The sequence below is a fragment of the Ochotona princeps genome, chromosome 9 (genome assembly GCF_030435755.1).
Source record: "Ochotona princeps isolate mOchPri1 chromosome 9, mOchPri1.hap1, whole genome shotgun sequence".
NCBI classification, from domain to species: domain Eukaryota; kingdom Metazoa; phylum Chordata; class Mammalia; order Lagomorpha; family Ochotonidae; genus Ochotona; species Ochotona princeps.
Window position 1 is genome coordinate 78234877 of NC_080840.1, and position 26033 is coordinate 78260909.

At 42.9% G+C, this 26033-nt stretch overlaps 1 protein-coding gene across 2 annotated transcripts in view; it reads left to right on the plus strand.

Annotated features, from left to right (window-relative positions):
* CNOT6 (CCR4-NOT transcription complex subunit 6) overlaps positions 1-24841 on the plus strand; it is a 77450-nt gene extending 52609 nt beyond the window's left edge. Inside the window, exons 5-12 of one of the 2 annotated variants that reach the window (XM_058668866.1) lie at positions 6129-6218; positions 6316-6384; positions 7136-7293; positions 8036-8190; positions 12865-13019; positions 14050-14280; positions 17439-17641; positions 23377-24841. In XM_058668866.1, the coding sequence (XP_058524849.1) occupies positions 6129-6218; positions 6316-6384; positions 7136-7293; positions 8036-8190; positions 12865-13019; positions 14050-14280; positions 17439-17641; positions 23377-23589 (1274 nt within the window). In that variant the 3' untranslated portion in view covers positions 23590-24841. Of the gene's footprint in view, positions 1-6128; positions 6234-6315; positions 6385-7135; positions 7294-8035; positions 8191-12864; positions 13020-14049; positions 14281-17438; positions 17642-23376 lie in introns of both variants that reach the window. The other variant, XM_058668865.1, reaches the window with a different exon arrangement.
* Positions 24842-26033: the final 1192 nt, after the last annotated feature.

A 26033-nucleotide genomic window follows, 5' to 3' on the forward strand; every position in this document is an offset into this window, starting at 1 on the left:
AGTGTCATCCCAGGGTCCCCCAGCGTGGGGCATGTTTCAAGGATACTGCTTAAGTGTTTTTGATCGTTCTGAGATGCTGTTGGATTCATTGCTCCAAGGTCCATTTGCTCATATAGTCCACTTGAGAGTCTCTACTTGCCCAGATACTTGCAGTCAAAGCTTGGCTGGGAGAGTTGTCCAATTTTTTTGCCCTCTGTGGCAAAAAATGTTGTCCTCTGCAGGCCTCAGTGAACTGGTTGTCATGTCCCATGTGCATCTGGACATGCTGTATGCTATACAGGCTTCAACAACCATGGAGACCCAGTTCTGACACATGCACTCCACATGTGTCAGACCACAGATCTTGTGATTTTCATTGTGGTTGGAGTTCTGAGTCCAGTGATCCAGTTGGGGAGTCCCCCAAGAAACCTCTCTAAGGTGACCCCAAGCTGACTCCTGTGTGTGCCAACCAGGGCAGAGCCTGGCATAGTCCATCACGCCTGTCAGCCTGCACATACACTGGTGGTTAGAATCACCTGGTCAGTTCTGTCCCCAACCCTATCTCATACCTGAAGGAGTGGATGCTGCAGCCCAATGCAGCCTTGTCCACCACACACTCAGTATACCAGTGGGAACTGTGGCCTAGTTGGAGTGACCCCCATTAACCCTCACCAGATGCCACACCCAGTCGCAGTGCCTGCGCATGCCTGTCTGTAGCAGACTGGTCCACTCTGTCCTGCATCCCATTTGACTCTCACACACATCAGTGGGTGTTGGAGCCTAACTCAACCCAACAACCCAACTATCCAGCCCACACTCATGCTGGTAAGTGCCACAACCTATCTAGCCATTCCTGCCCTCAGCCCTAATTCTCTGCTCACAAGTGAGAGTTGAGCCCATCAGAGAGGTACCCACATTTCCCTCCTGAACCCTCTCCCAGCCTTGGTTATTGTACTTTCCTGTTGATTATACAGTTTATTCTGACAGGACTTGGGAGCCAATGCTGCAGCAAAGCCCAACCAACCATGATCTTACATGGGTGAGCCCACAATCCCCCACAGAATCTGCTCCCAGACCCGGTTCTCTCATAAGCTGGTTAGTGTCACAGCCCAGCCTAACATGTTCCTGGCATGTACTGTGGTCGAGCCCAGCCAGGTAGGCTCCTCTAGTCATGACTTTTGTGTGTGCCGACAGGTGGTGCTTGATATCAATAATCCTAACTCGTGTCTCCCATGTGGGCACATGTATTGGTTTGGCTGTAAAAGTGTCCTCTGGTTTCTCTCCTCTAGACCACGCAGTCCCCTCGCTTACCTGCAAGTGCAGTAGTCTGGTTGGTCGAGATTTCCCAGAAGTCACTCCTCACCTGTCACCTTCTCCCTCAACAGTCGTTCCTCCCACACATCTTCTGACCCGCTTGCCTGAGCAATCCAGAGCCCCCCAAGCCTGGTCGTACAGTGGCGTGCCATGCCAGTCCTGACCCTGCCCGCCTGCCCAGGGCCCACGCATACAAATGCATGGGTCCCCAGACTGTTGACATGCTGCTGTCCGCCTGCACATATTCAAAAAAAAATAGAATAGGTGACTAGCTGGCACATGGGCGTAAACACAAACTTGGCATTAACCAAACCCAGGATGCCCACCAGCTATTTGCTGCTTTTCTCCCAGCACTGTAGCACTTGCCTAGGTACAAGGCATCCGAGGACTTTGTCTACAGGTGGGGCAGAATTTCTTAATGTGATTCTAGTGTGGCCAGAAAGCATATTACTCTGATTACTCTGTATGATTTCATTTCTTTTGTGTGGTCCAGGATGTGATCTATCCTGGTGTTTCTTAGCTGCCGGAAAAGGGTTTTTATTTTAGTATTACTGGGTTTTTTTTATAAATGTCTTAGATCCTGTATATTAATATAATGTCTATTAAGTTGGTTGTCATTGAGGCCAGTGTGGTGGTGGAGCAAGTTAATCCTCCAGCTGCAGTGTTAGCATCTCATATGGACTCCAGTTTGTGTCCCAGCTGCTCTACTTCTGATCAGCTTCCTGCTTATGACCTGGAAAAGCATTAGGGGGTGAGTGCTTGGGCGCCTGCACTTTCATGGGAGACCCAAAGGAAGCTTCTGGCTCCTGTCTCTGGATCAGCTTAGCAATTTGTGGAGTAAACCAGCAGATGGGAGATCTTTGTCTCTTCTCTGATTCTATATTTCAAGTAAAAATAAATATTTTTTATAAGTTAATGATCATCAAGGTTTTTGGGGGGGCTCGGGGGAGTCTAGTATTACCCACTGTGAGGAGGTTATTAAGTCTCCAACTATAATTGTGCATTTGTTGATTTTCACCTTAAAATATTTATGCAGTAAGGCCCAGTGTGGTAGTTTAGTAGCTAAAGTCCTCACCCTGGCACGTGCCAGGATCCCATGTGGGTGCTGGTTTGTATCCTGACATCCTCGCTTCCCATTCAGCTTCCTACTTGTAGCCTGAAAAAGCAATCGAGGATGGCCCAAAGCCTTGGGATCCTGCAGCTGTGTGGGAGACTCAGAAGAGGCTCCTGGCTCCGAGCTCCTGGCTTCGGATCAGTGCAGCTCTGGCTGTTGCAGCACTTGGGGAGTGAATCAGCGGACAGAAGATCTTTATTCTCTGTCTCTCCTTCTCTCTGTAAATCTGACTTTCCAATAAAAATTTTAAAAATATTTCTGCAGTTTTGTGTGTGATACAAATATTTTGAAATTTCCAATCTGTGACTTTTCTTATATTTATTATATGGTGTTGATATCTGTCCCTTTCCGCCTTAATTGTGTTTATTCATCTTAATATCCTTCAAGGGTCATCAGTTTTTCTTACTAATGTAAAAAAGAAGAAAAGACTCCATCAATACAGTTAAATTCCCAGGGCCCTCCGTTCTTTAGGGAAGAATTGCTGGTACCATTACTAAGCAAAAACGTGTTAACCTTGGTGGAGCTTACATTGAGAAGTGAAGTTTATATTTTTCATTTTTATCTTTTTATGCCATTTTACCTGAATATGTTGAAGTCCTTTGTACAAGGACTATTTAAAGTTTTTGGAGAATGTATGTTATAAAAGAATACATGATTTTGTAGTATTTTTTGTACCTAAACAAAATTTGTTTAGTTCCAATTTTTTTTCATATATGTTTTTTTAAGATTTATTTTATTTTTTATTGGAAAGTCAGATATACAGAGAAGAGGAGGAGAGACAGGAAGATTTTCTTTTTGTTGATTTACTCCCCAAGTGGATGCAACAGCTGGAATTGAACCGATCTGAAGCCAGGAACCAGGACCTCCTCCTGGCCTTCCATGCAGGGGCAGGGTCCCAACTGGGCTGTCCTCGACTGCTTTCCCAGGTCACAAGCAGGGAAAATGGGACCACAGGGATTAGAACCAGTGCCCATATGGGATCCCTGAGCATGCAAGGCTTTAGCCACTAGGCTACTGTGCCTGGCCCTTCCATGAACTTTTTAAACTACCTTCATGGTTGGGTGATTTACAGAGAGAAGGAGAAACAGAAGATTTTTCATCCTTTGATTTACTCCTCAAGTGGCCACAACGGCTGGAATTGAGCCATTCTGAAGCCAGGAGCCAGGATGCTCTTCCAGGTCTCCCACAGGGGTACAGGGTCCCACGGCTTTGGGCCATCTTCAACTGCTTTCCCAGGCCACGAGCAGGGAGCTGGATGAGAAGTGGAGCAGCTGGGATACAAGCTGGTGCCCATATGGGATTCTGGTGCATGCCAGGCAAGGACTTTAGCCACTAGGCTACCATGCTGGGCCCAGTTGGGTGGTATTTTTGATCTATTTTCCCAGTTTGTCTTTTAATAGATATATTTAGACACATTTATTGCAATTATTGACATATTAGGGCATATTTTGCCATTTTTATTTACTTTTCTCTTTCTTGATTCTTATTTTTATTTCTCTGTGGTTTTTTTTTCTACTTTTTTTGTGGGTTGCCAGAAAACATTTCTAAGATACCTGTTGAAATTTATCTGTAATATTTTTGAGTGTTATTTATTTGTGTAGTATATTTATTGGTTGATCCAAGTATTATATTGTCTATGGAAAAGTTACTGGAGTCTACTGTGTGCCCAGTTATCCTGTTCAGATAGAATATGGAAATTTTAGCTCACTATAATCTTTTCTATTTGTAATATAAATCTTTTAAAATATTTTTAAGGTACATTTGGAATTGTATCAGTGTTACACAATATTTTAACTGCCAGACATGATTCTGGAAACTTGGGAAGAACTGCCACGTTTGGCCATAGTTTTTAATTCTCATACTGATTTTTTTCTTCCGTAATAATGTTTTAAGGTTGTTTTGTTTGTTTTGTCATTTCTTCTCTATATAGAGGACATCCGTTAATGGTTCCCTTAAGCAGGTCTGCTGGCATATTCGCAGTTATCTGTCCTGAAAATGTCTTTACTTCTTCATTTACTGGGTGTAGTGTTCTGCACTGACACTTGGTAACACTTGAAAAATATGATGCCTTTCTTTTTTTTTGGCTACCCACAATATTGTGCCCTTTTTTTTTTAAAGGCCACTACGGTTTGTGTTGATAGACGTTAGGAATGTAATGTGTCTTGATGTGGATTCCTTTAGGCGTGTCCTGTTTGGGAATTTGCTTAGCTTCTTGAATCTGTATATATATATTCTCCCTGGTTTTGAGTTTTCAGCAATTTTGGTTTAGTTTTTTAAGGTTTATTTATTTGAAAGTGGGCATTAAAGCAAGAGGGACCATCACAGAGAAAGGGATTTTCTGTCTCTAGCTCACTCCCTAGATGGCTGCAGTAACCAGGAGCTTTGTCAGGTTTCCCACAAGGGGTGCAGGGCCAAGCATTTGCATCATTTTCTGTTGTCCCTGCCAGGCCATTAGCAGGGAGCCACATGGAACCAGCCCCAGTGTGGACTGCTGGTGTCATAGGCAACTGCCTTAGTTGTGACACCACAGCGCCTGCTCTGATTATTTCTTTGAATACATTTCCTGTTCTCTTTGCCCTTTGCCTCCAAGACTCTGATGACATAAGTTGTTATATCTTTTGTTAGATCCTACAAATCCTTCAGACTGTTTCTTTCTTTGATATCTTTCAGCTTGGGTCATTTCTGTTGTGTTTTCATTACATCTTATCTGTGTCCTTTGTTCTGCTATGAAGTCCCTACACTGTACACTGACCTCTTTTTTATTTTTTAAGCCTATTTTTAAAATTATTTTTTGAGAGGAGTGAGGGACTTTTTTTATTTGTTTATTTTTATTTGAAAGGCAGATTGACCAAGAGAGGAGAGACAGAGATCTTCCATCCACTGATTTTACTCCTCAGTTGGCTGCAGCCAGAGCTGATCCAGCCTGAAGCCTCCTCCAGGTCTCCCACATTGATACAGAGTCCCAGATTTCTGGACCATCTTCTGGTGCTTTCCGCAGGCACAGAAACGGGGGCATTGGTTACAAGTGGAGAAACTGGGACTCAAACAGGGGCTCATAGAATGCCAGCACCCAGGCAGAAGCCTAACATTCTATACCATAGCACCAGACCCTGGACTTAAAAAAAAATCTGTTCTGTATATATGTATTTTTAAAAGATTTGTTTATTTATTTGAAAGAATCAGATAGGGGAAGAGACAGAGCAAGAGAATGAATCCTCCATCTGCTGGTTCACTCCCAGATGGTGGCAACAGCATGGACTAGGCCAGGCCAGAGCTAGGAGCTGGAAGCCACCTTCTAGTTTCCCAAGTAGAACAGAGGCCCAAACACCTGGTCATCTTCAGCTGCTCCTCCTTAACAGTCAGGGAGTTGGATCACAAGGGGAGTACATAGGGTTACTTGTCACTCCACGCCAGCTGCTTCACTTACCTGTGATCATTATAAATAGCTTTGCTGTTGAAATGATTGGTGAGGCCCAGGATCACCACTAACAGTACACTTCCTAGATAAGAACATTCTATTAGTTGTTTCTAGGTACCTCTGTTCATTGCAGAAATCATTTTATTCATCACATTAAAAACTAGAAAACATTTTATATAGTTTGGCCTTTTACTAGTTATCTGAAATATTGGATCTGATCATTGTGCGTTTTTAAGTATTGAAATATTTTCGTTTCTTGTCTTGATTTTTGGTTTCACTTTGGCTATTTAAAAATATTTCCAGGAAATCCACTCACCCAGGCTATCTTGAACCTCTATCAGGAACCTGATGGAACAAGAAGGCTGCTGAACTATTTGCTTGATAATTTGTCAGGTACTGCAAAAAGAAGTAAGTGGTCATTTGTTTAAGCCTTTTTATTAGGCAGACAAGTGAGGATATTGCTTAATTCATATGTTTTCTGTTCAACTAGTTTCAACAGAACAGCCACCTCCAAGATCTTGGATTATGTTACAAGAACCAGACAGAACAAGACCAACTGGTTGGTAGCTTTATTTTTTAATTCACATTTTTATTGTTTTCTATGAGCACTAATATTCTGGGCATACTTTAGAATGTAGGCAACATTAAAATAGAATGCTTGAGACTGATGTAATTTGAGAGGCAATAGTGAAGACTTTATTCTAATTCACCAGGCCTCTAAGTATACTACAGTTATAAGGAAGTGTTTTATAATGCAGAACTTCTCAGAGGTAATTTTGTCCAAGTGACTTGTGGCAGTGTGAGGTGAGAGTGTTGGTTGTGGCAACTGGAGGACTGTCATGGTCTGTAGTGTGGCTGGAGGAAAGGGATGCTACCCAACATTCTCTAGTGCACAGCCCGGTTTCTCACACCCAAGAGTGTGCTATGGAGAAGCCTTGGTGGTCTGTGGTACTATTTCATTTTGCACAGATTAACAATACATAGTTATTTTGTAGAAGAAAAGAGACATAAGGAAATTGAATGCTGTGCCAGGTTTCCACATTGGTAGCATGGTGGAGAGGGAATGGAACCGAGGCACCGGGGGTCTCAGCAGTTACAGGATCCAGGAGCTCAGTCTTAGCTGTGCTTCGCTATTCTGATTTGTTCACTCTTCGCCCTCTCGTCATCCCCCTTTTCTAGGATATAGTAATTGTTCAGTGAACATGGATTGAATAATAAAGGCTAACTTTACATTTGAGTGAAAACTATTACTGAAATTGCATTTTTTTTTCTGTCACGTGTGTGAATAAGTCAAGTTATTTTTCCTACAGCCTTGTTTTCTGTCATGTGCTATAATGTTCTTTGTGATAAATATGCGACCCGGCAGTTATACGGCTATTGTCCATCATGGGCACTAAATTGGGACTACAGGAAGAAGGCCATTATTCAAGAAATCCTGAGCTGCAATGCTGATATCATAAGCCTTCAAGTAAGTCATACAGAAGTGTTTAAATTACATTAATTCCTCAGCATTGATAAAGCAAGGGACAGCAAGCCTAATATGTAGTACACTGATATGTCTGAAGTCCTACATTCAGTGCTTCTTAAAATATTGGCTGTTTTCTGCTTTTGGTGAATCTGGAGACCTCTGCCTGTCTCTTTGTAGCACTGCGCTGCCAGATAGAGCAAAAGGGTTGAGCTGAGGTGTTTAACATTTGTTGTCATGGCTAAATACTCACTGCCTCACTCCTGTGTCTCTACACACTATTTTCTAATCAGTTGGCAAAGTTAGTGAAATTGTAAGATTGCCAAGATACAAATTTGCCTTGTCACCAGAACAGGGCATAGAGGTCAAAGCAGTGGACCTAGTATGTGCTACCATGGTGCTTTGGTCCCTCTCATAAGAATATGTGAAATCCTTATCAAATCTGTCTCCTCACTGATCTGAAATTATATCTGTGAAGTTTCTTCTACCTTTGATTCTTATTCCCCATCAGTTCTGTATGTAGCTTTGCACTCATGACTCCTCAACAGTAAGGACTTGACCCTAGCAACTTGACCTGTAAGACAACAAGTTGATATCCCCGTTGCCTGCTTTCAGATAAATTAATGTTAAAAGCTGTTATGTTCTTAAATCTGCAAATCAATGCACAGTTATTTCAAGCTTTCAGACTATTAGCTGGAACTAATTTTGTCTTAATGTCATAACTTTGCCATTTACCATTTTTTAGGAGGTTGAAACGGAACAGTATTACAGTTTTTTTCTGGTAGAACTGAAAGAACGTGGTTATAATGGGTTCTTTAGTCCTAAGTCTCGAGCTAGGACAATGTCAGAACAAGAAAGAAAACATGTTGATGGCTGTGCAATATTCTTCAAGACAGAAAAGTAAGTCACCTTAAAAAATTCCTTCAGGGCTTTGTTTCTGGGGTGAGGGACCTGCTTTTTTGCCAAGAATTATTTGGATATTTGTAACATCATTCATGAAGCATTTAAATTACTACATTAAAATTTACATGCTGTAAATTTATTGAATTTCAAATCCTGCCTGTGGTTACCAGGGTGGGCCAAACCAAGTGATTTCATAGGCCAAATCTTGTCCCTGACTTATTTGAAAGGCAGAAAGAGAGGTGAGGGGTGCAGGGAAATAGATCTTCTGTGCTCTGGTTCACTCCTTAACTGAGTGCAACAGCTGGTCCTGGAGCAGACTGAGCCAGGACTTCAATTCCAGTTCCCAGGTACATTAGCAGGGAGCTGGTCTAGAAATGTAAAATCTGGTACTCCAACTGTCACTTTGATATGGGATACCAGCATTGTCAACAGCAGTTTGATGCACAATGTTGGCCCCTTCATCCTGGTTTTTTTTTTTTCAAAACACTTGTGTTTTTTTTTTAACATGTTATTATTATTATCATCATTTTATGATACAGTTCCATATTCCCTTATTCTCTCCCCAATTCCCTCCACCCCCAGCTAGTTCCTCTATATCATTACTAACATATAGTTCTTCATACTCACTCATATGTCCATCAGTGCGGGCATGGACAATGGCAGAGAATCCAGAATCCTATTATCAAGATACAGTAAACAGTTTCATTGTAAGTCCATCTTTGTCTGGAAGCCGAAATGCATACCACACTGCATCCTCACATCTGGATATTAGTCTCCATTTCACAACTACTGTACATCCCCTTCAATGAGAAGTCATGATACAAAATCAACAATAGAAAGAAAAATAGAAATGTACAATGCCGTGAAGTTAAATGACATGTTACTAGATATGACAGTCTCCATTACACATCTACTATAAATCCCCTTAAATGAAGAGCCACAAAACAAAATCAACATCAGGGAGAAAAAAGAAATTAACAACACCAAGAAGTTAAATAGCTTGTACTAAATGACTAATGTGTAGCTGAAGAAATGAAAATCAAGAACCTTCTTGAAGAAAATGATGCTACTGTATGATCTGTGAGTCACTGAATGATTGAATCAGAAGAAAGTGTTTTGAAGAGATGAAACCAACAGAAAACAACAAAACCCATGTGACAGTTTCCACTGATCTTTGTTGAAGTGTGTCTCCTCCAGACAATAAGCAGATGGGTTTTGTTTTTTAATCCAGTCTACTAATCTATGACGTTTGATTGAGCTTAAGCCATTTATTTTCAGAGTTTAATACACAGAGGTGTTACTTTGGTCCTGTCATTTTAGGAATGGGTCGTTCATTGGTTTAGTCTTCTGTTGTCTTTTTACTGGGATGTTCTTCCCGTTTGCCTTTGGGTTTGGTAGGTGCTATTCCTCTTCTCTGTCAAGAGAACATCTTGAAGTGTCATTTGTAGGGCAGGTTTGGAAGAGGCAAATTCTTTTTAACTTTTCTTGACTGTGGAAGAATTTGATTTCATTTTCAAAGGCAAAAGAAACCTTTGCTGGATATGTTATCCTAGGCCGAAAATTTTTTTCTTCTAGAATCTGGAATATGTCACTCCATTCTCTTCTTGCCTGTAGAGTTTCCTGTGAGATGTCTCCTGTGAGTTTAATTGGCATTCCTTTATATGTCAATTGATTTTTTTTTCACGTACACATTTAAGGATCTTTTCCTTGTATTCAATTGAAGAGAGCTTGATAATCATGTGTCTTGGTGAAGATCGCTTTTGATCAAGCCTGTTGGGAGTTCGGTGCCTCTCCTGGATCTTGTTTCCCAATTCTTTCACTAGATTAGGGAAATTTTCCTTTATTATTTCATTAAATACATTTGCAAACTCAGCTTCTCTTTCTGCACCTTCTGGAACTCCCATAACTCTTATATTTGGCCTCTTAATAGTGTCTTTCAATTCTTGAATACTTTTTTTGGCCTGATCCAGCTCTGCTTCCAGCTTTTTGTTTGCTTCCCTTGGTGACAGGAAATATCTTCCAATTCTGAGATTCTTTCTTCTGCTTGCTTCATTCTATTTTGGAGACTCTCCACTGTACTTTAAATTTGCTCTACTATGTTCTTAATCTCTGATATATCAGCCTTGATTTGCTTTATTGCTTCCTTAAATTCTTTGAACTCTTGTATGAGCTTCTCATTTTTTATCAGAATCTTTAAAATGAGTCTTATGGATTCTGTGTCCCCCATTTTCTTGATGTCTTCCTCAGTGAACTCTGAGGTTGGCATAGAGTTTTGCTCCTTTGCAGAGGAGTTTTCAGTAATATTCATTGTGCCTTTGTCTCTTCTTTTGCTCTTGGTCATTGTACTTCTGGTTAGCAGAGTCTTCTCCTTCGGCAGGTTTCTAAGCTGTGTCACCCACAAATTTACAGTTCAGTTTTACTTATTGCAGTTGGTACACAACTTTTTGCTTGCAGCCACTTGTGCCACAACCTCCAGCAAGCTCCAGGTCTCTGTTCTTATGTCAGATTTCCACCGTGGTCTGCACAGCCCCAGCTCCTGGCTCACCACTCACCACCTCCTGTGATACCTTGCGGAGGCTGCACCATTGTCTCTGCAACCTTTCTCCCACTTCCACTTGGAGCAGGTCCCAGGATTAGAGAGACACCAGGTGTCCTATATAATTAGGTTGTTGGTGGTGCTGATCTTGCTGGAACGTGTTGGACGTTAGGTCTGGGTGCCACACTAACCTATTTTGACCCTTACGATGCCACAGTCGGTATTATTTTCCTGCGGGACCAGTGCAATCCACTGACCTCAGTGAGTTCTCGTGAGCTCAGCACATGCACAGTTCACTGTTGTCCCCTGTAGTCCTAAAGCTTTTGCCAGAGTGTGCAAAATGACGCCTGATGTACCACTACTACAGTTCTTGATCTGCTGGCCGTCAGATCTGAGGGCTACTTGGACCTGTCTTGGGTGGAACCTGTAGAATGCCACGTTGATGCAGTACACTGAGTCAGAAAAGAGTTCACTCCCAGCTCACCGCGTGCTCAGTCCTTTCCCTTGCCCTTTCCTCCTTACACAAAATGGCACCCAGTTCAGCTCTAGGGGGCTGACTGGACTATGAAATCCACCCTGTTCTCACACTGCCCATCTGGGATCTACTGCTCTGTCTCTGCTCCTGGTCAAATCAAACAGACCAGAAGGATGATGGTTCTTTGTCTGGATTCACCTCCCAAGCTCCCAGTGAAAATCCTTTCCTACCTGGTTGCTGGTGGAGTTCTGGCTCCTGGTGGAGTTCAGATTGCTGTTAGCTGAATGCTGCTGGAGTATCAGTCACTACAACACCACACCATTGTGTCTGCTGCTTTCCTGTGTCTGTCAGTCTCCAGGTGCCCCTCTGCTGTTGTTCTGTCCTTTCCTATTTCCTGAAATATGTCCTCTCTGCTTCATCCTGATTAAATGTTTCTCTTTGTGTTTAAACATGTCCTTACCCTATTCTGCCATCTTGCAATCTGTTTTTTTTTAAAGGAAAAAAAATCTTAATATTTACTGGATTGGGGCCATCCATGTGGGTGTTATTTGACAAGAGACAGCCATTATTTATTATTTTAAAAAACTGCCATTGATTTAGGAGAATGTATTTTGCCTTTTTAATAAAGATTTATTATTAGGGCTGGCATTGTAGCATAGTGGGTACAGCTGACATCTGTGGTGGTGACATCTCCTGTAGGTGCCAGTCCGTGTCCCAGTTTCTATGTTTCCATCCAACTCCTTGCTATTGGCCTGGGAAAACAGCAAAAGATAGCCCAAGTGTTTTTTGGCCCCTGCCACTCATGTGGGAGACCTGGCTCAGCCTTGGCAGCCATCTGAGAAATGAACCAGAGTTATGGAAGATTGTCTCTCTCATCTGGACACTGCCCCACTCTGCAACTGAAACTTTTGTTTGTTTTGTTTTGTTTTGTTTTTTTATTTTTTAAGGTTGGTTTACATATGTATTTGGAAAGCAGACAGAGAGGTATCTTCCTTCAGTTGGTTCAGTATGAGAAAAGCTGCCTGAGTTGGGGCTGGGCTAAAGCCAGGAGTCAGACTTCATGTGCGTTTCCCACGTGGGCGGCAGAGACTGAAGTGCTTGGACCATCATCCACTGGGTCTCAGGTGCATTGTTAGGGAGCTGTATGGGAGTGGAGCAGCTTTGCATAGGATACATGCTTTCCAAGTGGCAAGTTTGCTTTGCTGCCAGACCTGCCCTGAATTTTTTTTTTTGCTTTCTCTTGTAAAAAATAAGTGTTGTTGGAGACATGTTTAAAGTGCTGCTGTTTCTTCAGGTGTTCACTAGGATTAACTCCAATTGTTCATTAAAACCCAATGGAGTTAACATTCCCTAAGGGATGCTAGAGGGGAAAAATTGTTGAAAAATTACAAAATGCAGTATGTAGCACTGAAACCTAAAAAGAAGATAAATACATTATTTTACGTTATAAGGGTATTTCAAAATGTTAGTTGTGTCGTTCACAAACTGAGAACAGCTTTAAATGGATGTGGGCTACTTATACCAGTGTGCAAGATTTTTCATATCTTGATTTAGTGCCATCACATCTGTTACAGAAGTTTGAGAAACTTCATTTCCCACAAAGTTAATGTCTTGGTAATCCCAGTCTATGTTTGTGTGTGTGTTTTTGTTTTCGTTTTAGATTTACTTTGGTTCAGAAACACACTGTTGAATTTAATCAGCTAGCAATGGCAAATTCAGAAGGGTCTGAAGCTATGCTGAACAGAGTCATGACAAAAGATAATATTGGCGTTGCAGTACTACTAGAACTTCGAAAGGAATTGATTGAAATGTCATGTGAGTGATCCTTTCGCTTTCTGTCAGATTGATCTCCAAAATTTAGTAGCTCTGATGAGACATCTTCAAATTGACTAGAACACAGAAATTTCATTATATGTTAATGGTCATATTTAACACCTGAAGAAACTCAGTGAGAATTTTTTTCATTGTACCTCGTTAGCCCCATATCCAACATTGAGCTCACATTGCCCAGAAAAGTATTAAATTTGCTTTCAAGAATTTTTAATTTAAATAGCTGCTTAGGAATAGAATTTCATATACACTTCCATGACTCCTTGGCAGCAAGAAGATTGTGTAAGCTAACTCCTGACTGACTTACCATTATTTTAAATAAGTCCAAAGAGTTCTGAATGAACGGACCACCTACTTAGAAAGTACAATTATGCGCCAGCCAGGAGAGCCAGTAACGTGGACAGAGAGAGGGTCTGGGGATGAAGCACCGACAGGAGACCAGTGATGGTGGAAGTCTGTGAAGTCTCTCTTTATTGCTCCTTCACCTCTGCGTTATATCCTCTCCCCCCCCCCCCCGCCCCAAGTCCTAATTTAGCCAGGATTGGCTAGAGATGAGTACAGTTGGTCTAGGTGTGTTTAGCCACAAGCCCAGTTCCTGTTCCTGCCCATTTCAACCAGCACTAATCAGCTCCTTAGCCCACAACACAGTTAGCGTGACCTCATGTGGGAACTGAAACTGAAGTCACCTGAGCAACAGTCCCATCAGAGGACAGGAAAGGTGAAAGAACTTAGTGGTTGTTTTAAATACACCTAGGAGGGTTTAAGTTTTCCTTTTTTCAGGTGTGATTTAGAACATCTGAAGTAAGACCAAAAGCTTTAAGCGTATGGAACTATTTAAAAACAAGAATTGTTCCAAATAGAATGGGTGCCTGTTCTGAAAGTGTCAAGCCAAGCTAGATGTTGATGTTTTTCTCAGGTTTGTGGCAGGGTGTCGGGGGTTATTTTGCATTCTGAGACTGAGGTATCACTCTCTCGGGCTAACAGCGATTCTGTGTTTTCTGTTTATCTGATGTAGCTGGAAAGGCACATCTTGGAACAGAGAAACAACTCATTCTGGTGGCGAATGCGCATATGCACTGGGATCCCGAGTACTCGGATGTGAAGCTGGTGCAAACCATGATGTTCCTCTCCGAAGTGAAGAACATTATTGATAAAGCCTCTCGAAGCCTCAGAGCGAGTGTATTGGGAGAATTTGGAACTATTCCACTTGTGCTATGTGCAGACCTGAACTCTTTGCCAGACTCTGGTAAGAAAAGATAACTATGTATGGAATGCTTTTTGAGCTAAAATGTTTTTATAATGTGTTGTTTCTGATCATTTCAAGTTTAGTAAAAATGGACATTCAATTTTTAGTGCCAACTATGGACAAGCTTTAAAATGTTTGAGATGTACGGACCATCTTGAAAATGCATGGCCTTACAGAGACTTAAGAAGAAACAATGTTAACCGCCATTGATAAGCATGTGGGTGAAAACTTGAAATAATTCTATAAGGGACACAGAGTTGTATTTTCTTAAATCATATGTAATCCAGACTCTGAAAAATTTATTAAGACTGTTTTGTGATTTCAGCAAAGTTAAAGGTTGGTGACTTGATTACAATATTCCTTAAGAGATTCTAGATTATTTACACAAATCATCAATCAAATGATTTTGACAACCCACAAAAAAGAGCAAGAATCTTTTATAATATATATAATCACAAAGTAAAATTGAAATCCTGATCTTGAGCACTTTTCCATAGATGGTACAGAGAATAGGTCACAGTCCTTGTAATGTCAATATGTTACTTTTTGGAATGAAGTCCTTACTTATATTCATTCACGCAAGAATGTTTTTGCTTATACTTGCATGTATGCCTAAATACACACATTGATGTTTGGAATAGATATATTTGGTAGCATTTTATTGGCATCATAATAGATAAAAGCCATTAAGATGAAAGAAACTTAAAATTTACTTTCAGGAAAATTACGAGTATCTAAAATCTGGACTTACTCCATGTGTCTTGTCATATTGGAAGGAGGAGCAGTGTTGCCACTGAAGCTAGGGAGTAATTCTCCCTAGCTACGTCTCTACTAAGGTATAGCTACAAAGTCCCTGAGGGACCAAAACGGCTTGTAACACACATCTAAGGCCCATTTGAAACTACAGTATTTTATTAGCAAATATGGGAAAGATGTCCCATTTCTGCTAATAATGAAAATGAAAATATATTTGTGGAGGGGCAGACATTTGGCCTGCTGGTTAAATCAGGCTTAGGATGCCCACATCCAGTGTTGGAGTGCCTGTTTCATCTGCTCACAGCACTTTGGGGAGGCAGCAGATGACGATTCAAACATTTAGGTCCATGCTATCTCCTAGGAAAGCTGGATGGCTCCTGGCTTTGGCTAGTCCAACTCCAGCTTTTGAGTTTTGTGACCATTTAAGGAAGTGAACCAGTTGATAGAAGATCTCTTTCTGTCTCTCCCTCTCCTGGTCAAATACAATAAAAATTTAAAAATCAATATTAAATGCACCTTGCATGAAGAGCCTGTCTTATGCTTTGGAAAGTTGGAAAAACAGTGTCAAGGGAAAGTGAAGTCATTCTGAAACCCAACTAATGGCATTCTTTATTTATGTAAGCTTTGTTTATTTGAAAGTCAGATAGAGATCATCTCTCCGTTGGTCTAGGCACCAAATAGCCTTGGCAGTCAATGCTGAACCAGGCCAGTGCCAGGAGCTTGTCCTGCGTCTTCCAGGTAGGCGGCAGGAGCCCAAGCAGCCGGACCATCTTTTGCTGCTTTTCCTAGGTGCATAGCCAATGGCTGGATTTGAAGTAGAGCATCCAGGACACAAACTGGTGGGATGACAGTGTTGCACACAACACCAGTCCTATTTTTTTCTTTCGGAAACTTTCATTTAAAAGGCAGAGAAACAGACAGTGGTCTCTCATTGGCTGTCTTGCCCCAAAATGTCTGCAGCAGCAAGGGCTAGGCAGGTGAAAGCCAGCAAGCAGGAATTCAGTCAGTATTTGCTCAGTGGGTGAAAGGGAACCAAGTCCTCGAGCTATGCCTGCTGCCTTACAGGGTGCATGTGAGCAGGAGTCTGGGCTCGACCAGTGGGGCTCGCCTCCACCTGATGGACAGCCTTCTCTACTTCTAGTCCTGAGAGTCACACCAAGTCAAGAAGTTAGTGTAAGAAGAAACTTACATACTAGGATGACAACTGTGTAATACTTTTAATTTTTAAAAAACAGAAATAATCTGAATCTAGGCCTGGCCTGGTAGCCTAGTGGCTAGAGTCCTTGCCTTGAGTGCGCTGGGGTTCCAACAGGGCACCAGTTCTAGTCCTCGTAGCCCCACTTCCCATCCACTTCCTACTGTGGCCTGGGAAAGCAGTCGAGGACAGCCCAAAGCCTTGGGATACTGTACTCTCATGGAGAACCTGGACGAGGTTCCTGGCTCCTGGCTTCAGATTGGTTCAGCTCCGGCCAATAGCAGTCGCCTGGGGAGTGAATCATCGGATGGAAAATCTTCCTCTCTGTCTCTCCTGCTCTCAGTAAATCTGCCTTTCCAATGAGAAAAAAGAAAAGAAATAACCTAAATTTTAAAAAAAAAATAAGAAACTAGTACAGCAGTTGTGTTATTTAGTTGTTAAAAACATTAAGGAAGATGTATCTGCTCATATGGTACAGTTTTAAGTGAAAAAAGCAAAACACAGGGGCTGGTGCTGTGGTATAGTGCATGAAGCTGTTGCCTGCAGCATCTGTATGCCACATGGTTTCTGTTTCAAGTCTTGCTGCTCCACTTCTGATCCAGCTCCCTGTTAATAGAACTGCGAAGCGACAGAGATGATTCAAGTATGTGGAGCCCTGCACCTGTGTGGCAGACCTAAATGAAGCTTCTGGCTCCTTGTATTGCCCAGCCCCTGCCTATGCAGTCATTTAGGGAATGAACAAGCAGACAAAAGACTTCTGTCTCTCTGCCTCTGTTTCTCCCTCTGTATAACTGTGCCTTTCAAATAAATAAATAAATCTTGTTTTTAAAAATCAAAGAAACAAACAAAATGGGCCTGGTGCAGTAGCCTAGTGGCTTAAGTCCTCAGCTTGCATGCCCTGGGATCCCACATGGGCACCAGTTTGTGTCCCAGCTGCTCCCCTTCCCTTCCAGCTCCCTGCTTGTGACCTGGGAATCTTGGGACCCTGCACAATGTGGGAGACCTGGTAGAAGCTCTTGATTTTGGATTGGCTCAGCTCCATTGCAGCACTTTGGAATGAACCAGTGGATGGAAGATGGATCTCTCTCCAAATCTGACTTTCCAATAAGGATAAATAAATCTATTTTTAAAAAGTGTTCACTGTTACATGAGCTTTTCAGATTACATCGTTGTATTTGATGGGAAAGTACATTTGCTTTTATTTTAGGTGTTGTAGAGTATTTGAGCACTGGTGGAGTAGAAACAAATCATAAGGACTTTAAGGAACTACGATACAATGAAAGTCTCACAAACTTCAGCTGTAATGGGAAGAACGGAACAATGAATGGACGAATCACTCACGGTTTCAAGTTAAAGAGTGCCTATGAAAGCGGCCTGATGCCTTACACAAATTACACATTTGATTTCAAGGTATGTCCAGAGACTGTGCATCTGCTAAGGCCTCTGCTTTACTAGCAGTTGTCTTTAAAATGTGGCTGTGAGAGTGTGCATTTAGTCTGGTAGTTAGGTTGCTTTCTGTTCCCATCAGGAGTGCCTGAGTTCTAGTCCCGGCTTGGATTTTAGCTTCCTGTTAATGCAGACCTTTGGAGACAATCAACAAATAAGCACAATATTGTTTTAGGAGTGTTTATAGAATTCTTTACTAGCAGTTGGATACAACAGTATCTAACTTAGTGTCACTTGGGGTAAGGTGTTCATTACATTGTATTAAAATATATTAATATTAAAATATAACAAACTAGACTCCTTTAAGTAACATCATATGGTTTTTATTAGCTGTTTGGAGGGTTTTTAAAATATATAAATTCATGTTATTTTTGGTGGTGTTTACATAGTTGAGAGGGATACATGCCATGTGGACCATCAGTGAGTGTGGGGAGGGTTGAGGAATAGGAGAAAGTAGATGAGACAACCGCCTTCAGTCTCTTTGTTGCTTCTGGTGTCTGGGGAAAGTAGAGAGAGAAGGGGAGAGAGCTACTTCTAGCAGCCTAACCATAGCAGTACCCAGGAATGTAGGCAGGCCACCCAGTGTCATCCCAGGGTCCCCCAGCGTGGAGCATGTTTCAAGGATACTGCTTAAGTGTTTTTGATCGTTCTGAGATGCTGTTGGATTCGTTGCTCCAAGGTCCATTTGCTCATATAGTCCACTTGAGAGTCTCTACTTGCCCAGATACTTGCAGTCAAAGCTTGGCTGGGAGAGTTGTCCAATTTTTTTGCCCTCTGTGGCAAAAAATGTTGTCCTCTGCAGGCCTCAGTGAACTGGTTGTCATGTCCCATGTGCATCTGGACATGCTGTATGCTATACAGGCTTCAACAACCATGGAGACCCAGTTCTGACACATGCACTCCACATGTGTCAGACCACAGATCTTGTGATTTTCATTGTGGTTGGAGTTCTGAGTCCAGTGATCCAGTTGGGGAGTCCCCCAAGAAACCTCTCTAAGGTGACCCCAAGCTGACTCCTGTGTGTGCCAACCAGGGCAGAGCCTGGCATAGTCCATCACGCCTGTCAGCCTACACATACACTGGTGGTTAGAATCACCTGGTCAGTTCTGTCCCCAACCCTATCTCATACCTGAAGGAGTGGATGCTGCAGCCCAATGCAGCCTTGTCCACCACACACTCAGTATACCAGTGGGAACTGTGGCCTAGTTGGAGTGACCCCCATTAACCCTCACCAGATGCCACACCCAGTCGCAGTGCCTGCGCATGCCTGTCTGTAGCAGACTGGTCCACTCTGTCCTGCATCCCATTTGACTCTCACACACATCAGTGGGTGCTGGAGCCTAGCTCAACCCAACAGAGGGTGCCACCGCCTATCTAGCCAGGCCCTCCCCTGCCCTGGTTCTCATGCTCACTAGTAGGGAGCTGTATCCAATCAAAGGGTTACCCACAGATTCCCAGCTCTCAGCCCAGGATATTGCAGTTTCCAGGATACTGCTTCTGTGGTCTAGTATAACAAGACTTGCCCCAGTCCCAGCACTTGTTAGCCAGTGCTGCAGCAAAGCCTGATCAACCCCGCACTTACTTTGGCTCATGCGTGCACCAATGGATATGGTTGCTTATCCCAGCCTGGCTTTTCCCCCGACTAAGTTCACATGGCCGGGCAACAGATGTAGCCCTGCCTGGCCTGGTCTGCCCCCAGTCTCAGCTGTCACACTCACCAGCAGGACCAGTGACCTAGCAGGGGAGTCCTTGCAGCTTTCCTACAAGTTCACCCCCACCTCCATGTGTTACATGTGCTGGTAGATACTGGTGGACTCAGCCCAGTATGGCACATCTCACCTCACCTCGGCATTCTCTGGCAGGTGCTGCAGCCTGGCTCAGCCCGGTCTACCCCCATCCCCAGCTCATGTTGGAGGCTGTTGCAGCATAGCCCAGCCTGGACTGCTGCTCATCCTGGCCCTAATGTGAACTGGATGGTGTTGTCACCCAACTTGGCCTATCCTGCACCCTGTCATGGTTCTCACATCTGCTAATGGGTGTTATGTCTGGCCCATCCTGGCTTGCTCCCACAAATATGCTGGTGGATACTGTAACACGGCATGATCTGTGATGTCCCAGCCTTGGTTCTTGAGCTCACCTGCAGGGGCTACATCCTGACAGAGGAATTCTCCAGGCTCCTCCCTCACATCACCTTTCAGTCGCAGATCTCACGCACACCAGTGGGTACGTGGGTACTTGGCCTAGCCTGATTTGGCTCACCTCTTCTGGTAGTTACAGCGAACTTGCACGACCAGCTCATGCCCATTCCAGCTCTTCCCTTTAGGTTCTACACCCCAGCAGTGCCCTGCCCAACCCCCGGCCCTGCTCTCATTCACATGGTTCAACAGGTGCCGAGACCTAGCTCAGCCTGTCCTACACTACCTGGCTTCTGTGAGCACCAGCAGGTGCTGGAGCCTAGCCCAGTCCTGAACACAGACACAGATTTAAGGCTTGCTCTTGGTTGCTCCAGCCCAGCCCATCATAGCCCATCACCTGGCTTGGCCTTTACCACCGGATGCTGCAGCCTGGCCTGGCTTGGCCTGGCCTATCTGCCCCCGGTGCCAGCTTTGGCTGGTGGGTGTTGCAGCCTAGCCCTGCCTGTCCCACATCCCATCCTGGCTCCTGTGTATGCTGATATGCTACAGCTTGGCCTTGCCCTGCTTGACCAACACCCAGCCCTAACTCCCATGTTCACTAGCAGGAGCTGTGGTCTACCTGGGGAGTTCCCCAAATCCCCCCACCAGGCCCACTCCCAGACCGATGTTACACATGCCAGTGGGTACTAGGCTCTTAGCTAACAAAGTCTGTCCCTCCAATCTCAGCTTTTGTGTTTGTTGTTGGATGTTGTGGCCCAGTCCATGTTATACCCAGTTTTTCAGTGTGCCTATGAATGCTACAGCCTGCACCAACCTGGCCTGTTTGCCTGTACCCATGAATATTGTTAAATTCCATGGTCTTGTCTAGCCCAGTTCACACCATTCCCAGCCCTCGAGCAAAGCAGCTGGTGTTGCGGTCCCATGGGGGTGAGCCTACAGTCTTCCCTCCCCCCGACAGAATCTGCTCCCAGTCATAGTTGTTTTGCGTGCTGGTTAGTGTCAAGGCCCAGCCTCACATGGCCCACCTCCTGCCCTAGCACTCACTGGTGGGTACAGTATTCGAGCCCTGCCAGGCAAGCCCCCAGCCATGGCTTTCGTGTGCCTCTAGCTGTTTGACAACAGCAGTCCTAGCTCAGGTCTCCCAGTTGGGTGGGTATGTGTTTGACCCTGAAAGGTCCTCCAGTTTTCCGCCTCCAAACCACCTGATCTCAGTCCCCTCATTCGCCCACAAGTGCAGTAGCTGTTCTGTGGAAGTCCCCTGAAAGTCAACTCCCTGCCCGTTATATTCTCAGTTGTCCTCCCTCCCACACATCCCCAGACCCCCTGTCCCGAGCAGTTCACAGCCCCCCATGCCCAAGGCCCAAGCATGCTTAAGTGCAGGTCCCCAGACCCAGTCTGCCAGCATGCCAGCATGCCAGCCTCTGTCCCCCACATACCTTTAAAAAAGAAAAAAATAGTCAAATACGCTGGCACAGAAATTGGGTATTAACCTGGCCCAAATGCCCACCAGTGATTAGCTGCTTTTCCCCCAGCAGTGTAACACTTGCCCAGGTTCAGTGCGCCTTATGCAGTTGCTTCCAGCTGGGATGGAAATTTTTATTGTTCTGATATTTACTTGACATAGATGCACAGAAAGACAGCCATCAACATCTGCCTTCTACACTGCTCATTAGCAGAAAGCTGGGAGCAGAGAGGAGTTACAAAGCATGTGTTGTATAGCAGCTCAACTCCTACTCCAAATATCTCCTCCCTGCTGTCTATAAATATTTCAGAACTATAGTTATATGCCTTATGCATTTAGCAGGTTTCAGCATAGAGTCTTCTTAGGGACATGTATTACTTTTTAAAAGATTTATTGTATTTATTTATAAAGACAGAGTTACAGAGAAAGGGTGAGACAAAGAGATCCTTCATTTAGTGGTTCACTTCCCAAGTGGCCACAATAGCCAGACTGGGCTAAACTAAAATCTGGAGCCAGGAGCTTCATCACCTCCCATGTGGGCACAAAGGCCCGGAGACTTGGGCATTTTCCACTGCTCTCCCAGGTGCATTTGCAGAGAACCGGATCTGAAGTGGAGCAGCCAGGTTTGAACAACCTGTGAATATATGGGTGCCAGGTTGGTAGGTGCTGACTTAACCCACTATATCTTTTTTTTTTATTAATTATTTTGCATTATGTGACAGTTTCATAGGCTCTGGGAATCCCCCCACCCCTCTCCCTCCGCTCCCCCCTGGTGGATTCCTCCACCTTGATGTAGTATTACAGTTCAAATTCAATCAAGATTCTTTCCTTGCAAACGTATACCAAGCATAGAGTCCAGCTACTTATTGTCCAGATGGGTTGAACAGTTTCTTGGGGAGACCATTTCTGGTCTGAAGTTAGAGCTGGTAGAATATCATCCCAGTCAATTTTGCAACATTATGGAATTGACATGGTTTTGAGTAAACAGTATGTTAAAAAAAAAAAAAAAAGCAAGTTCTTAACCACAACCTATGATTAGCTCATTGACATTTCAATTTTAGTTTATATACAGGACCGGCTGCTATATACCTTAAAATGGCTATAAGGTACCATTCAGCTGTCTCGTGTCTATTTCATTTTAGTATTTAGCCATTTGTTGTGTTGAAGTATAATTTTGCTGATCTTGGCAGATTTTAGGATAATCTAGACTGGCTTGTAACTCTAACGCACTATATCTTAACATCAGCACCACCTCTCATCATTTGGAATACCAGTGATTGTTTAGGGCATTGTGACTTTCTTATGTTCAGCAGTACTTTTTATCTGGTTTTTGTATTTCTGCCTGGTTTCCTGTTTCTTGCCTGCTAGAAGAGTGGTCATTTAGAGCATGTGTTAGGTATAAGTGTTCCTGAGTAGGGTCTTAGGAGCTCTTGCATCTTAAAAGTGTAGAAATTATATGGCCTCTGCCTCTCCTCAAGTGTCCTTGTATGTTGGCAATAAAGCAAGAAGAATTGGTTTCAGGATTCAGGAAGGTCTTTGTGAAGTGGTTCAATCTGACATTTGAAGGTTGAGAAAGAATTAGCCAAGGTGACACAGATTAAAATAGAAAAGAGAAGAGGCCTTAGGGTGAAGAGTCTTAGGGTCTCCCTAAGATTTGGCAAGGTTCAAAGGCCCATGACATCGGCATCCCATATACGTGCAGGTTCGAGTCCCAACTGTCCACTTCATCTCTCTGCCAGTATCCTTGGAAAAGCAGCAGATGACTCAAGTGCTTAGACACTGTGACACCAAAATGGGATACCTGGATGGAGTTTCATGCTCTTGGTCTTGGCCTGGCCCTACATTGGTGGTTGCAGCCATTTGGGGAGTGAACCAGCAGACAGAAGATAATCTTTGTCTCTCCACCCCCGTCCCTACTTTTGTAACTCAGCCTTTCAAATATAACTTTTTTTCCCTTAAGGTTCAGTTGTGAGGGAAGATGTTTTATTTTGTATCATTTAACATTTGATTTTTGTAGTATGTTTATTTCCCTCAGTGTAGCTGCAAGGGTGTCCCTTGAATGTATTCAGTATTTCAGTGTTGTCTTTTTCCTTGTTTTTCAGGGTATAATTGACTACATCTTTTATTCAAAACCTCAGCTGAACACGCTAGGCATCCTGGGACCTCTGGACCATCACTGGTTAGCTAAGAACAACATCAGCGGCTGCCCACACCCTCTGATCCCCTCTGACCACTTCTCACTTTTTGCACAACTGGAGCTCCTGCTGCCTTTCCTGCCCCCCGTGAACGGCGTGCACCTCCCTGGCAGGAGGTAGTCGAGGGCCTTCAGAGGGCAACCTCAGTAACGCTCGTAAACCTGTGAAAACTGGAGGACTGAAGAGTGAGGCGTGGCTGCTAGGCAATGTTTTGGTTTTTCTCTTAAACATGATTTGAAAACTCAATCTGATTACTCGGTAAGGATTTAGTATGAAAGTGAGGTGCTAGCAACAGACAAATTCTGAGCCCAATATGCTTTATATACTGCTCGACAGGGATTGGTGTGTTTGCACCTATCTTTAATTTGTTACAAGTAATTTTCCTGTTTCTTGTATCCAGTATATTTTCATGCCTTGAAATAGGAAAATGTTCAAACAGCATATTCTCTTTGCACAGAAATCTGTAGCACTACTTTTTTGAGGCCAGTAGTAACATCCAGAGACCATTCTTCCAAACTCTACTCCCTCCTTTTTCAGACTTGTTTATAAAATATAGAACTGAATTTAGCCTTTATGATTGTATATGATCCGTGAAGACCTGATTTATGAAATTTTTGTACTAAAATTCAGATTTGAAAATGATTGTCTTGTGACCTAAGGCTAATTTTTTTTAACCTGTTTTCCTGTGTCATGAGGCCAGCTTGTAAAAGAAGTTGCAACAGACTTTCTCTGCTAATGATTTGCACTGTTGGGGTTTTGTTAGCCCTTTTGTACTACTTTATTTTTAAGTTGAGAACATTGCTCTTTAAATCCAAATCTTGAACCACATGCAACTTATTCATGAATTACTGAGTGTTTATGATACATTCTAGTAGGACAGATAAGCTGAGCGGTGAAGGACCTGTATGGCTCGTTGGACTGAATGTAAAGGTTGATACAGGTGCGTTCTGATATCTTCAAATCTTTAACTTTTTAGGTGAAGCAGTTACAGCTGCTCAGGTACAGCTCTTCACTCCTCGCTGACACTCCCTGTCCTAGCTCCACTGTGCCTGCCTCGACTTGTTCTCACCAAGCACTGCCTGTGCGTGCAGAGAAAATCTGTGCACCCTCTTTTATATTTTTAAATACTGTTTAACGTGTGTGAGGATTTTATGAAAATGCTTTTGTATGAGCTGTGGCTGCTTTTTCCATTGTGAAGCACTGAACACGTTTGGAACATGTTCATAGGATGGTCCCTGGGCCTGTCTGCTCAGCAGACCCAGCCACTGCTTCTTCGTGTCACTCACCGAGCTGTTTGTCACCCAGAATACTACTATCATGTGAATTCTTTTTGTTATCTGTGTTTCTGTGTTTTTTTAATCATTCTTTTTTTTTTTTTTAAGAAAAGTAATTTTCCAGTTGTGAAGCAGTATAAATTAGATGTATTTTTGAAACAGGTCCTTAAGACAATTCTTCAAATCAATTTTAAACTGACCAAGTCATTTTACTATGTGAACGAAGGTAAAAGTTCTATTTTACCCTCAATTTCACCCATAATGCTGTAGGTTAGAAATTATAGCCAGTTTTCACTTTGCAAAGTTAACTTGTATACATTCTGTTCTTTGTTTTGTTGGTCTCTCAGAAATCAAATGAATTTAGAGGGAGCTTGGTCTAACTGCTTTTGTTTCAACTGCAGGCAGGGGAGCAAAAGATACCATGTAAGCATTAAGAAATGTTGAATGTTATTAGCAGTTTTTATGCAGAGAATGAGTCATTTTGAAGGATGATTTAAAATCATATGAAAAATGTTCAGCACTCAAATGTGCTTATTCTGTTGTTAAAGAGAAGGTAAAATTACAAGTTTAAATGAATTTTTTTTTTCTTTGAAAAACTTCTTCGAAGGGTTTTGATCTTGAACCTTTGTCTTGGACCTGATTTTTCCTGAGAATTTTTTTTCTTTTTTTTTTTTTAAGACTTTGTTGTGATTGTTTGAAATTTTTTTGCTTTTTAAGTTATGCTGATATCAGACACATCCAGTTTATAATCAGTACATTGGAAACTTTGGTATCATTGACATAGAACTAGTACATGGCTTTTTATGGGGGTTTGGGTTTTTTGTGTGTTTTTTTTTTGTTTGTTTGTTTTGGTTTTTTTGTAAAGTGTGAATAAAAGATATGTTTACTCATTCTTTTCCTAAACACTGCGTTGGTAATGTGCATCATGACAATGTCCAGGGAGGGTGAGCTGGAGCTGGCTGGGCGACGAGTCCCAGGAAGCGCTTCGCTGTGATCTGCGTCAGGTGCCCCAAGTCCAGAGAACTTTACCAAGGACTGCAGAACTCGTCTTGTGTGTGTTCATCGTGGATGCGGAACCAGAGCGCACTGGTTAGGCGCTCATCCATCCACAATCTGTGAGTCTAAGGACAGCAAACTAAGATGATAATGGCCTATTGTGTCCTGAAAATCCTTGCTGTTGCCTCTTTGAAGCATACTGCTTGTGCGGATCAATTTGAACAACTTCTCCACCTTACTGGGTTAGCGATAAATTGAACCAAGAGTGTAGATTACAACTGTGACCTTGAAAAG